The 14,389-nt window shown below is 41.1% G+C and overlaps 2 protein-coding genes across 2 annotated transcripts; one reads left to right on the forward strand and one right to left on the reverse strand.

Moving 5' to 3' along the window:
• Positions 1–705: 705 nt before the first annotated feature.
• On the reverse strand, positions 706–9,295 carry drap1 (DR1-associated protein 1 (negative cofactor 2 alpha)). Its single transcript, XM_072459039.1, has 7 exons — positions 9,059–9,295; positions 8,381–8,453; positions 7,405–7,498; positions 6,112–6,237; positions 5,262–5,352; positions 5,098–5,186; positions 706–2,032 (listed from the first exon to the last, which is right to left on the reverse strand). Exons 1-7 carry the CDS (start codon positions 9,098–9,100, stop codon positions 1,888–1,890), a joined length of 660 nt encoding a protein of 219 aa, XP_072315140.1. The 5' UTR covers positions 9,101–9,295; the 3' UTR covers positions 706–1,887.
• Positions 9,296–11,173: 1,878 nt separating this feature from the next.
• Positions 11,174–14,212, forward strand: cunh11orf68 (chromosome unknown C11orf68 homolog). The gene is made up of 2 exons (XM_072459194.1): positions 11,174–11,266; positions 13,182–14,212. Exons 1-2 carry the CDS (start codon positions 11,194–11,196, stop codon positions 13,937–13,939), a joined length of 831 nt encoding a protein of 276 aa, XP_072315295.1. The 5' UTR covers positions 11,174–11,193; the 3' UTR covers positions 13,940–14,212.
• Positions 14,213–14,389: the final 177 nt, after the last annotated feature.

Below are 14,389 nucleotides of genomic sequence, written 5' to 3' on the forward strand. Positions count from 1 at the left end.
CACCTACACACACCGAACTTTAGTCTACATAAGATAAGATTCATAACTCAATATTGACAGTTCAGAGGGATTTGTTGATATCAAATTCTAAACCTAATTTATTTTCATTTTAACTCTTAAAAATGAAGAAAACTAGTTTACTCAAATGCTAAATCCGATATTCAAATTCCCTTTTGTAAATTTCTTTGTATAAAATGTGTCAAAAAAAATGAATTAAAACATTACAACCATCTTCTAATATATAAACAGATTTATACGTCCCAAATATGATAAGATAAGATAAGATATTCCTTTATTGTCCCACATGGGGAAATTTCATTGGTGCAACGCAGGTAGATACAGAGGAATTTTGGCAGTTTTTACACATAAAATCCCTTAATTTAATATGAAAACACATGTTGAAAAACTTGTAATGCATTTTTTTGACATTTCGGCCAGTAAACTACAGTCGTTTCAAACAGATCCCTTTGACAACAGCACTTTCCAATGTAAAAACTGTGCTTTTGAGAGTCGTTTATGAACAGTAAATATGTTGCTCCGCCTCCTCCCGTCCCGCTCTTATCTGATTGGCCCACGCTCGTCTTACCGGCTGCGTGAGTCACGGGAGCAACTTCTTCTGCAAAATAACAAAAGCTATTCTTCTGAACAGGAAGAGTTAAAGTAGAGTCAGTATCAGGTCAAACTACAAAAACACAAACTCTCGAAAAAGATCTGGAAAATTTTATTTGGACTTTATTTCACCCGTACAAAATAAAACAAAGGCTAAAAGTTTTACATTACAGTGTCAAAAGGTGACTTGTCTATTTGGAAACATTTCATCTTCTAAAACGAGGGGAGAAACGGAGCGTGGAAACTAAAGGTTTTAAAAACAAAAGCCTGGTCCATTTGTCGCAGTACATCTCTGAATTCAGCGTTTGGTTTTGAAATTAGAGCACGTCTTACTGGAAACGCGAACAACAAAAAACCTGTTGTAAAGGGGGCTCGATAAAAACGAGAATTAAAATTAGAAGCTTCAAGTGGCCCGGAGGACAAGTCGGAACAAGGGGGATCGCTCAACGAAATCAGCTTAAAACTAAACGAAAAATCTTACAAAACAAATCGTAAAACTGGAAAATTTGACAAAATGGAGAGTGGAAGATTTTAAAAAGGAAAGAAATTGGGGAAAAAAGAATAAATGAACCAAACCAACAAATCGCAGTGCAGTGCAATCAAATCTAGTTTTGACCTTTTATATTCATACTATTTATTTACAATCTTATTCACAATGATCTGCTTTTGTTTTGGACCAAATTTCTTTACACTTCTTTTCACTAACGGACTTAAATATCACTGTTAAATCGTCATTCAATTTAAGAAAGTGTTTTTTAGCTCGACAACAATAAATTATTCTTATATTTTATTTTGTCGTTTTAATGCCTGATTTTTCTGTATTTCTTTTTTTTCATGACTTGTCCTTTAGGGCCACCGTACGCCCTTAAATCTCGCCGATGGGAAAAAGTCATTGGTTCGTGAGCGGCACGAGGTCGTTCACTGAGGACACGTGGACTACAGCGGTCTGAGGACGACAAACGCTAAAGTATAAACCACACGCAAAAGTATGTCCCTGTCTGCGCGGCGGGTAACAGTGACCAGCTTCTCCAAGTGTCTAAAAAACATCGTGGATTCTTCTCTACAATAAAATAAAAGCCTTTAAAAATTCAAACACAGAATGTACAACCGGATTGGGGGTCTTTTATGTCTAAAGTTTGGTTTGGGTTTTTTTTTATCCCTCCTCTACCGCGATAATCTCAAATCCAAAGTGGAAAGCCTGCCTGTGTGCGAGTGTGTGTGTGTGTGTGTATGTGCCTGTGTGTGTGTGTGTGCCTGTGTGTGAGGAGGGAGGTGGAGCTAGGAGTCGTAGTCTTCGTCGTCGTCGTCGGTGGCGTGCGGGGCGGGGGGCACAGGGGGCGGCTCGTGGAACGTGGGGGCCTGGGGCGGGTAGTGGACGGGATACTCGGGCCTGGCGTTCTGGAGCGTCCCCGCTTCATGAGGGCTGGAGCAGAGACACAGGGTCATTTTACCTTCAGTGTTAAGAACCCTCATGTTTAGGACACACAGGGTCATTTTACCTTCAGTGTTAAGAACCCTCATGTTTAGGACACACAGGGTCATTTTACCTTCAGTGTTAAGAACCCTCGTGTTTAGGACACACAGGGTCATTTTACCTTCAGTGTTAAGAACCCTCGTGTTTAGGACACACAGGGTCATTTTACCTTCAGTGTTAAGAACCCTCGTGTTTAGGACACACAGGGTCATTTTACCTTCAGTGTTAAGAACCCTCGTGTTTAGGACACACAGGGTCATTTTACCTTCAATGTAAAGAACCCTCGTGTTTAGGACACACAGGGTCATTTTACCTTCAGTGTTAAGAACCCTCATGTTTAGAACACACAGGGTCATTTTACCTTCAGTGTTAAGAACCCTCATGTTTAGGACACACAGGGTCATTTTACCTTCAATGTAAAGAACCCTCGTGTTTAGGACACACAGGGTCATTTTACCTTCAGTGTAAAGAACCCTCGTGTTTAGGACACACACAGGGTCATTTTACCTTCAGTGTTAAGAACCCTCATGTTTAGGACACACAGGGTCATTTTACCTTCAGTGTTAAGAACCCTCATGTTTAGAACACACAGGGTCATTTTACCTTCAGTGTTAAGAACCCTCATGTTTAGGACACACAGGGTCATTTTACCTTCAGTGTTAAGAACCCTCATGTTTAGAACACACAGGGTCATTTTACCTTCAGTGTTAAGAACCCTCATGTTTAGGACACACAGGGTCATTTTACCTTCAGTGTAAAGAACCCTCGTGTTTAGGACACACACAGGGTCATTTTACCTTCAGTGTTAAGATCCCTCGTGTTTAGGACACACACAGGGTCATTTTACCTTCAGTGTTAAGATCCCTCGTGTTTAGGACACACAGGGTCATTTTACCTTCAGTGTAAAGAACCCTCGTGTTTAGGACACACAGGGTCATTTTACCTTCAGTGTAAAGAACCCTCGTGTTTAGGACACACACAGGGTCATTTTACCTTCAGTGTTAAGATCCCTCGTGTTTAGGACACACAAAGGGTCATTTTACCTTCAATGTAAAGAACCCTCGTGTTTAGGACACACACAGGGTCATTTTACAGTATTTAATCATGTCATAGTGACTGGCAGATCCACTGGTTAATTCCACCCTCACTGTTCTGCAGAATGTCACTATAACAAGTTACTCAAGAGCATGTGACACTATACTGCAAAACAATACGTAGTCCCAGCCCTTATTATTGTAATTTCATGTGTTGGCATTTACAGTGAGGAAACTTAAACCCTGTAATTTAGCAAAATTATCCAGAAATCACATTGTATGATTTTTACTTATTACTGCAAATATGTATTTGAGCACCTGCCAATCAGCAGGAATTCTGGCTCCCTCTGCCTTTAAAAAAAGTCCACCTCAACTCTATTAATCTAAATTTGCACCGCTTTGAGTTTGTTAGCAGCATAAAGACATCCGTCCACCCCGCAATTAGTCAGACTCCACCTACTGCCATGGGCAAGATCAAAGAGCTGTCAAAAGACACCAGGAAAATATATTTAGACCTCCACAAGGCTGGAAAGGGCTACGGGCGATTGACAAGCAGCTTGATGAAAAAAGATCAACTGCTGGAGAAATTGCTAGAAAATGGAAGAGGCTAAAGATGAATGTCAATCTCCCACGGACTGGAGCTCATGCAAGATCTCACCTCATGGAGCATCAATGATGAGAAGGTGAGGAATCAGCCCAGATTCACTACACAGGAGATCAATGACCTGAAGAGAGCTGGGGCCACAGTTTCAAAGGTTTCTATGGGGAATACACTACGATGTCATGGTTTAAACTCATGCATCGCACAGGTTTCCCTGCTTAACTCATCCAAGCCCATCTGAGGTTTGCCACTGACCATCTGGATGATCCAGAGGAGTTATTGGAGGAAGTCATGTGGTCAGACGAGACCAAAATATAATTTTTTGGAATAAACTCCACTCGCCGTGTTTGGAGGAAGAAGAAGGATGAGGACTATCCCAAGAACACCATCTCTACTGTGAAGCCTGGGGGTGGAAACATCACGCTTTGGGGTGCTTTTCTGCACGGGGGACAGGACGACTGCTCTGTATTAAAGACAGAATGAATAGGGCCATGTGTTGTGAGACAAGCTCCTTCTCTCAGTCAGAGCATTGAAGATGGGTCATGGCTGGGTCAACATGACAATGACCTGAAGCACGGCCAGGAGAACCAAGGAGTGGCTTTGTAAGAAGCATGTCAAGGGTCTGGAGTGGCCTAGCCAGTCTCCAGACCTAAGGAGTGTGGAGACTGGCTAGAGTGTGGAGGAGTGGGCAAAATCCCTGCTGCAGTGTGTGCAAACCTGGCCAAGAACTACAGGAAACATTTGAACTCTGTAGTTATAAATAAGGGTTTCTGTACCAAATATTAACACTGATTTTCTCAGGTGTATAACATCCAAATAAATTACTTAAAAATCATACAATGTGATTTCCGGATTGTTTTATATTCTGTCTCTCACAGTGGAAATGCACCTTCTACCGCTTGTTCCCATTAGAATTCATTGGTGACTGGAGCCTATCCCAGTGACTTTGGGCCTTAGGCGAGCAAGTACACTCTGGACAAGGGCCAGCTCGTTGCGGGGTTGGCTACTGTTCTGGACCAGGGTCTGGTCTGGTTTAGAGGTAGAAAAAAACCAACATGGGCCAATCAGCTGTGAGCAAAGTGCCATGTGACACACCAACTCTTTCATTTTAGTTTTTACTCTTCACCTATAAACTGAAGTTACTGGTATTTCAATTTGACTTTAAATGACTCTGCTGCTGTAATCACCTGCACCTGAGCCCCAGAGACAGCCCCGCCCCCTTCCCTCTAGCCTGACTCCTATTGGCTGAGCTGTGCCAGTCTCTGCATGATCTGTGCTGCAGCAGCTGCTTCATTAGAGCAAAACCCTGTGGCCTGACCGCGTTGAAAGCCGCATTAAAGCCGGCTTCCTCCAGCAGCAGCGGCACACGTGAGCCGTACCTGTGGAACCTGGCCGCCGCCTGCTGGTTTGTGCTGGACTGAGAGCCGTCCTCCTCGTCTGCGTCTGTCTCTGTGTCCTCAGAATCGTCCTGCAGGACACAGTGGTTATGACCAACACGTTCACTCATACTCTGCACAGCTCCAGAGCAACTGTTGAGACCCACCTCTTGATCAGAGTCTGTGCCTGATAACTTCTTGTCTTTGCCTTTGGCTCCTGCTCCTCCGTTCTTACGGCCAGTGCCAGGTTTTCGACCCCTGGAAAGAAATCATTTAAAGAGATTACGATAATTGAAAAGGAGTTTGTTTTTTTTCCACGTAGATGGAAGAGCCAGTTTAAGTTTGTCTTTGAGTCTGAAATAATGGAAAAGCAAGTCTGTGCGGGAGTTGCTTCGACCACAATGTGGCGCAGTATAATGTGTTTATGGTAGAGATCAGCCGATATGTTTGTTACAGCGACCAAAGCAAACACCGATAGTTTAGAACCAGAGCTGCTGATGGCAATTACGCTCTTTGGGTCGATATTCAGCATTTTCCCTAAAACATATTATTTTAAATGACAAGGCTCAGTCACTGTCTACACTGTGCTCTTCTGTGCATGATAAAAGTATAAAGGGAGAATAATATCAAGTCTATTTTTAGACATCCACAACCGATAAGGGTTCAGGTTAAATAACATTGTAACAAAATGTGTCCTTTGCCCTCGCTGGGGCAGAGGTCACTGCAGTGCAACACCAGGGGACACATCTCCGGATCTCTGTCTTGTCCTGGTCAGGGCCGTAGCTGGAGGACTTTACCTACTGAGCATGTTTGGGGTTGAAGAGGAAACCCACATAGACACAGGGAGAAACATGGAAACTGCACAGAAAGGCCCGAAAACGTTTGTCCAGTTGACAGACTTACATTTTCTTTGGCAATGGGACAAACCTGGACGACATTCATTAACCAGATGATGTTGCCAGACACGCTTGTCACCCTTGTCACCCTTGTTGCCATGGTGACCTCCTTGCTCCCTACCTGCGTGGGAGCTTCTCGGCCCCTCCCTCTGTGTGGTTGTCCTCTCCTTCTCCCTGCATGTCCGGCACTGTGGCCACCAAGTCTTTGAGGAAATCAAACTGCTGCTCCAGCTCGATGCACTGCTTCCTGTGCACAAGAGTTCAACAGCACCAGGACGTTTAGCATTTCGATGGTTACTCACTGGAAAGGGAAACGCATCAACTACTCTACTACTGTGGGCCCCAACACTTTTCTCTCAAGGACCCGTACTAAACATTTGGTGGTGTAGTGGTTTAAAGCGTTGCACATATGGCCAAGAGCTAATTTTCTCTCTCTCTTTTGTCATTTCACACTACAGCTGTCCTGTCTAATAAAGCCTGGGACCGAATCTAAAACTTGCAGTGTAATCATTAAAATAAGGGCTTAGAACTGTATTTCTGCAATTTGGTGGTTATTACAAACCTCTTTCACATCCTGTGTTTTTTAACATTGTCTGAAAATAGTTATAAGACTTCCGTTCGGGCTGAAATGTCTTCCTTTAGTCGTTCAGTCAAATATTGTGTTATTGGTGTCTTAGTCATCTAACATTTGTATGCCCATATGCTTTATTAGACAGGATAGTATAGTGTGACAAAGGAATGAGAGAGGGAAGGACGTTGCAGCTAATTGTCCAGAGCCAGATTTGAACTCCCTGCAGTCCACTCTACCACCAAGTGGCACCCATTAATTATTTGGACTATTTTTTGGGATGGGATTATTAAGGATTGATATGGACATAGCAGAAAGAAGAGGGCATGGGATGAATTAGCTGGACTGCTGCAAAAAAAGACTGCCGTTTGAAAACTAGAATTCTGTTTTGAGAGCACATTTTAAACAAGTCCAAGAGCATTAACATCTGAGAGAAGACTGAAATCTGAACTCACAAAACAAAACATGATAGTTTCAGACGTGAGATTTGCAGAGAACAGTATATTATCTAAAGAATTGCAGCCTTTTTGCGCCAATTCAAACTGATTTTGATTCGTTCGTGTTGATATTGTGCAGGATTATTGTCTGCGCACTTTGGGTCAAATATATGCTCGGATCAGAGATATTTTGACATCTTTTACTGACGCCACCGCCTCCTTTAATTTGACTACACGCTGCACAGGAAAAGTCTTGAAACGACCATAAAAGTCAATTTCAGACCTACTTTCAATCAACATTACCGATTTAAGTTGGCAATACTGTAAATATACATTAAAATTGCAGTCTCCTCTTTCATATTAATGCTCACAAATTCAATAAAAACAAACAAAACGAGAGACTCCTTACAGATGCGATGTGGTCATGGTCTTGGCGTTCTTGGACTGGGTGACATGACACGCTTTCGTGAGCAGTGACTCCAGGAAAAGCTCCAGAGCCCTCGCTAAAACTCAGAGTTAAAGAAAGTTGTCAATTGATACTTTGCACTGGCATGACGCAGGTAGGGGGGACAGTGCCATGGCCGTTACCATGGCGACACAATGTACACATCAGTCAAAACATTTCCAGGAGCTCGTGATCGATAGGTTGCGTTCACATTATAGAATTAGATGAATGTAATTATGAGTGAGATTTACATGTTTTAAAGAAATCGCCAAAATAGAAATCGCCAAATGTTGAACTTTTATTATTGAGATTTGCTCCACAAACTTGGGAAATATCTCCATCTCATAGTTTCTACTGACAACAATCACGTCATTTGAGTTGAACAATGGCACCACTTTCTGAAGCTATTTTGAAAAGACGATTGCCCTTTTGATTATTTATACTGACAGTGAAGACATTGAGTTTTGTGTCAGTTTTTGTTTCATTTGGACAGGTCCAGTAATTACAGGGATAAGAACCATAAACCAGGTCAACAAATCTTCTTCTATGGTGTTTTATGACGTCTGGTATCAAAGTGTTACACTACTGCCAGACTTTATTCCCTCACTGTAGTTGTACAGACTTTATTCTTCAGACTTTATTCTTTAGTCACCCCCCTCCCGCCGCCACCACCAGTGAATTCTACTATAGAATTCAGCTTTAAAGTACAGGGATTCTAGCATATTGTGGTGTCACGTGAGCCCAATTTATCCGAGCGTTCATGGCGCTGATGACTGTGTTAAAACTAAACTCAAATTAAACGCCAGGTTGTGTGACAGAGCTTCAAACTGCAGTGCCTCTAGTTAGCCAATGTTGATGATGTCAAATAAACAGTGCAACTAGAATGGCACCCAAAACATTTATACATTAAAAAGTGGGAAATAACTTGCAAGAAGGATACAAATTATAACTGGTACAGCTGCAGCCACTTTGCCTATTTCTTCATCCGTCTGCATAATCTTCTTAATCCTCGCCTGAAACAACAAAATGAAACAGTTTAGCATTCATACTTTGATTCATTTTGTCCTTTTACATGTTGTGAGAACGAAAATCAAACAAGATAAAGTAAGATTATCATACTTCTGTAAATTACACCACTTAACAACCACAGAACCACTATAAGCAACTGCTCAAACGTCATAAATAGCAGTTATTTTGTTGTATTCTTGATTAAAATAGCAACATGACACAATATTTTCCACAAAATAAAAGCCAAAATCAAATTAAATAGAATATTATTATATCTCTGCAGATGATACTACTTTGCAACAACAGAACCAGATCAAAACAACTGCTCAAACTTCATAAATTGCTGTAATTAATAGTTTGAGTTAGCATGTTGCTAAAAACAACATTGGTCTGGAGGCTAGTTAGCAGCTACACACATGCACTAGCCACAGGAGGGTTATTTAAGTCCACATGACATGCACGGTAGCGTTTAAATATAGTAAACAAGTGCCACATGTCAAAACATGTCTAATTTGGGGAAACTTCGCATGCATCCGGCCAGAGAAGTTAGCTTGGAGTGCACCTTTTAGCATTAGCTCATGTAGCACCGGTTTATTAGCTTCACACTTACCGGCGGGAATCTGGAGTTGTATTTCTTCTTTTTGCTGGGCATAGTAAAGTAGCCGGCGTGACGAAATAAAAATAAAAACGTAAACGTGTCCGTATAGTTAGTTTTTGTCTCTAATATGAGCCCCCTGCGCCGCAAACGCCAGATAGCATTAGCAGCAGCCCCGGCTAACGGCTAGCACAGTTAGCACGCCCTTTCCTGCTCCACCTCCTGCTGTTGCTGCCGAGCGCTGTGTATCCGTGTCCGGTCCTCTGTGTCCGGTGTCCGGTTGTCGCTGCCGGGTCTCTACGCTCCCGGATTCATCACACCATTTTGAGCTCCAAGTAAACGTGTGAAAGTGTCTACGTGTTGTGTTACTCCAGCATTAAACATTGTATTTATCCAGTGCACACAATGGTTTGGTAATATCTTCTACCAATCTTCAGAAGGCTACAGTTTATGGTCAGATCATTTTTATATTTATTTATTTTAATACACCAGACACATATTATGCAAAAGACCCCATATAGACACTTGCAGTTGGAGAACAAATACAAAATATGCAGTAATTTAAGTTGCTGCCTATATCCAGCTTAAACTTGGTGACCTTCCCTAAATGTTTCTTTGAAGCACATGTGCCTGGACATGTGGTCCATTGCTGAATTTGTTCCCAGGGTACACACCTGTTGGCCTACCACACCTCAGGCTGATGCATGCAGGTATTCAAAAGTGAAAAGGACTAAAACATTGATTATTGATATAGAGTCTAGACTATGCACGGACTCAACAGTCACAACTTCATTTCATCTAACCTAAATCCTCCTCCAGATGAGCGCTGCAGAGAGTGTTGCCAAGGTAGAGGCCACAGAGTCCTCTGGGGCTGTGAGGAACAGAACCACTGTTAAACCTCCGAACAACACAGGATGAGTCCATGATGCAAACCAAAGGGTCATTTGTTTTTGTAAAGTTGAAAATTTCCAATTAACTTGAAGTAACACTTTCTGGAGGAAGTAGCATCATGGAAATTAAAGTTAAAATCATTCTGTGCATTCTTCATAAGTTTTATGCCATACTGTGCAATATTATTGCCAAGGGAACAACATTTCCATAGAAACGAGCAGAAGGATGCTCCTCCTCCAGGCCAAGTGCAGGTCAGGTTTGTGGAGATGTAGCCCGCTCGTTTGTCTATGCTTTTCAGTGCAATGAAAACATCCTAAATGAAAAAAATATATAACTTTATTTTAGTCTATTTATGGCTATTAAGTTACGCGGTGGGGCTTTAAACATGACACAATGTGCGCAGAACACACACACACACACACATACACACACACACACACATACACACACATATACACACACACACACACACATACACACACACACACACAGACACACACAAGGCAAACAACTATCAGAATCAGAAAAGGTTTATTGTCATTGTTAGTGACCAACATTCACAGGCTAGTAACCTGCTTTGGTGATAAGGTGTAACATAAGACAATGAACATTAATAAAAGCAAGATGTATCAAATAAGGCACACATTAAAGATAAACAATTTGAATTTACTATATGATAAAAATAGACTTAGTATTTACACATACAGTTACATTTACAGATGAAGTGCAGAAAGTGGACAGTGCAATGAGTGGTTGATTCATTGATTCATTCACTTTCCACAGCTTGTTCCCGTCAGAGGTTGCAGGTGACTGGAGCCTATGCCACTAACTTTTGGGACTTTAATTAAATTGTAGTTAAATTGTATCACAACTGCAGGCAGGTTGCATTCAGCTGCCTGGATGCCTAGTCTAATAATATAGCCTACATCAGTAGGAGGGTCACAGGGCACTGACCTGGGGGTCGTCAGATAACTTAAAGATATGATTTTAACATTATGACACTGTAAATTAGGTCCAATACCACAATACACGATTAAAATAATCAATACTAATCATGATCCAACACATTTTGACTCTTTAAATTATTAAAATTATAATTATTAAAAAAAAAAATAATAATAATTAATAACAGTTGGTCCTCCGCGCCACTAGGGAGAGCAGTAGAGTCTGCTGCTTCACTCTGATTGGTTATTTCTTCCTGGAGGGCGGCCAGATGCGAGTTTTCACCAATCACGGCGCTTATACACTTCCGTCTACCAATGCTGCAGCTGCCGCTCCATCAGCACGGAAACAAAACACTAAAAAACACTGCAAATTTAGCACTGCGACCCGGTAAGCTTTTATATCCGTATGATCTCTAGGATAACGTTATTCTGTTGACGTATCACTCCCGCGGACAGCATCATTTGTGTGCTAAACTTATTTGACGCGTGCAAACCAGCTCGCTAGCTAAACGGCTGCTAGCCTGATAAATCTTACAAAACTCGTGCCAAAGGTTAATATTCGTCTCATTCGCGTTAATCTTTCATCGTGTTCAAATCGTATGTAGCCCATAAGACGTCTTAACAGCACTAAATAATAACGGGCTTATAACGTGAAAGCGCTGCGTATGGGTGGTGTTGCATATCAGCTCATGCTGTTATAACCTTGATTTGATTTATAAGCCATAAAGTGCATGAACATGTAATACATAAACATAACATAAACAAGTGGTTGTAAACGTATATATATATATATATATATATATATATATATATCTATATCAAATCACATGTAACTACAATTTAAAAAGCCAGGATAACACAAAAAAGTGCAAGCACTTATTTCCATTGTGGTCCTTGTATAATAAGTAAAAAGGAAATGTAAAACATGTTAATAAAATACAAGTTTGATTCCTGGCTATTTAGACATTCAAATAAAAAGGTTTTGACTAGAGATTTAAAATGAGACTTATTTTGAGCATTCTGTACATGACTAGGTAATTGATTCCAAAAAAGTATAAAAAAGTGGATTTTCCAAACGATTTTACATGTGGAATCTGAAGAGATGAACTTATTTACTATCCTTTAAAAGTGTGTAAACAAATTAATTATAGTGTAACATTACGTGGTTTCACTGGACACATTTCTATCAACCTCAGACTATCACAATAAATGATAAATCAATGTGTTCGGCAAATTAAATCCACTTAAACACATGAGGGAAATCAAAGGCTGGTTTAAACACGTTACTTTAATATTTTCTACATTATTTCTTATAGGAGGCTCCACCTACTGCATTTGCTTAGTTCAGTCCATCTTATCACAATTATTATTATTTTACTGTATATTAGGGTAATACACATACTTTGAGGACGTACAACCACAGTAGGTAAATGTTCCTTTTCAGTTTGCTGCCAACCGCCATTAAAAGTAACACCACCACCACCACAACAACAACAACAACAACAACAACAACAACAACAACAACAACAAGAAGCTCTTGAACATCCCTGTAGTTGCCCAGTTCTCCTGACACAGTGTCTGACCGAAAAAGCAGGACAATTCCAGTGAACCCTTTTTAAAAAATGTGTAATATTGTTAAAAAAACGTAAAAAAAATAAATAGCTTATATTGTATCTATAATTGATCATATTCAATACTCAATGCAAATCTTATTGTAAAACAAAGAAATAATCAAAACATTTCACGTGATAATGTGTCCCAAATGTCTGAAAAGCAAAAATGATTGGAATTAGATTTTTCTTGGCATATTTATTTGTAATAAGCACATGTTAAAATATTCAAAAATCTTCAAGGCCCATCTTAAACTTATTTCATTATTTGTTGTATCTTTTGGTATTTTCCTATTAAAAACCAGCAGTTTAGTAACAGGCCGTTTAAAATGTTTTTCCAATTGCTAGTCTATGCAACTAGTACAGAGTGTATTGAAATGAAATTACTTGTCAGTATTGATTTAATGTGTGAAGAACAAAAAATTCTGATTTATGCATTACAAATTGGTAATAATTTACACATGTTTAATCATCCTTTCCTATTAAGTTAGAGGCCCAAAACACACACATTTGTAATGGTAAATTTGATATTAACTAGGTAAATATGAACAATATTATTCAATAATGAACTTTTTCAAAAATTTGCTGTGATAAGAATTTTATGTTTCCCAAAAAAAAAAAAAATCCAGTTATTATTTATTGAACTGTAAGTGGATGTAAACGTGCCTGATTACAGTCTGCCTTTTTGGACAGACTGGCCCATCATGGAGGAGGGAGAGGCCCCTGTAGACGGCGAGGGGGGCGACCCCACCTTCGCCGCAGAGACGTACGCTGCCGAGGCCATGGCCGCAGACATGGACCCGTGGATCGTATTCGACTCCCGCAGAACCCCCAGATCGGAGTTCGACGACTGGCTGGAGAGCAACAGGCCGTCCCAGGTGCACCGGCACGGGGACGCGGAGAGCGGCGTGAGGCCCGTGGGGTGGATCGCCGTGCTCGGCCCCACCCACTGCCCCGGCGCCGGGGACGTCGCCGGCCTGCAGGAGAGCTGGGAGAAGCTTCTGGACAGCGGGCGCCCAGTCAGCTTCGACACGGTCAAAGAGTTGGCGCTGAACCACGGCGTGCTGACAGGAAAGTGGCTCATGCACCTAGACTCTGGGTTCAAGCTGGATCACGCGTGGAGCTGCGTGGCCAGAGCCACCCTGGACGGTAAGATCTCTCTGGTCAAAGTCAGCCCGTTTAACTCCAAAGCGGACAAAAAGCAGGTGATCTGCGCCTACAACCAGAACTTCACAGACGAGAGCGAGGTGATACGGCTGGATTCGGTCATCCGCGCCACAGGCATCAAGTGTCCACTCTCCTACAAGCCCGACGTGTACACTTACCTGGGAATCTACCGGAACAATCGCTGGAAGCTCTGTCCTACTATATTGGAGAGCAAGTTTGACCTGGAGTGTGTGCCCAGGCGCTCGCACATTGTCAACAAGGTCACCAATCTTGAAGTGTCTTAAATGTTTTGGTGTTAAAGACTGAAAAGGCCTCGGTTCAAAAACAATTCTTTTCTTTTGTATTTCGAGTTCTTCCTTTTGTCAAACAGCACCTTTTATTTGTATTGTAAGTTATCCAAGATATTCCGAACTGTTCTTGCAAAACAAAGTCAAAGAGACATCTTAAGTTCTTATTTGTGCTGGAAGATGATTGCATCAAATTATTGTTGCTTCTTTTTTTTTCACTTTGTTGATTTGAAACCCAATTGCCAAATAAAACATACTTTTGGAACTGTTGATCTTGTGTTGTCAAAGTGTTCTGATCAAAGTGTGTTTTAGTTCTGTTGCTACAAACCAAAGTCTTTGCTACATGGATGTTACAGTAAAATATCTCAATGTTGCCAAAATGTATCAACTACATTTGATTTTGAATAGATGGATTAAGTTCAACAAAAACCTTTACTTTAAACATAA

Source organism: Eucyclogobius newberryi, unplaced genomic scaffold, assembly GCF_026437365.1.
Source record: "Eucyclogobius newberryi isolate DKJ021-1_F unplaced genomic scaffold, fEucNew1.0.hap1 SCAF_22, whole genome shotgun sequence".
NCBI classification, from domain to species: Eukaryota; Metazoa; Chordata; class Actinopteri; order Gobiiformes; family Gobiidae; genus Eucyclogobius; species Eucyclogobius newberryi.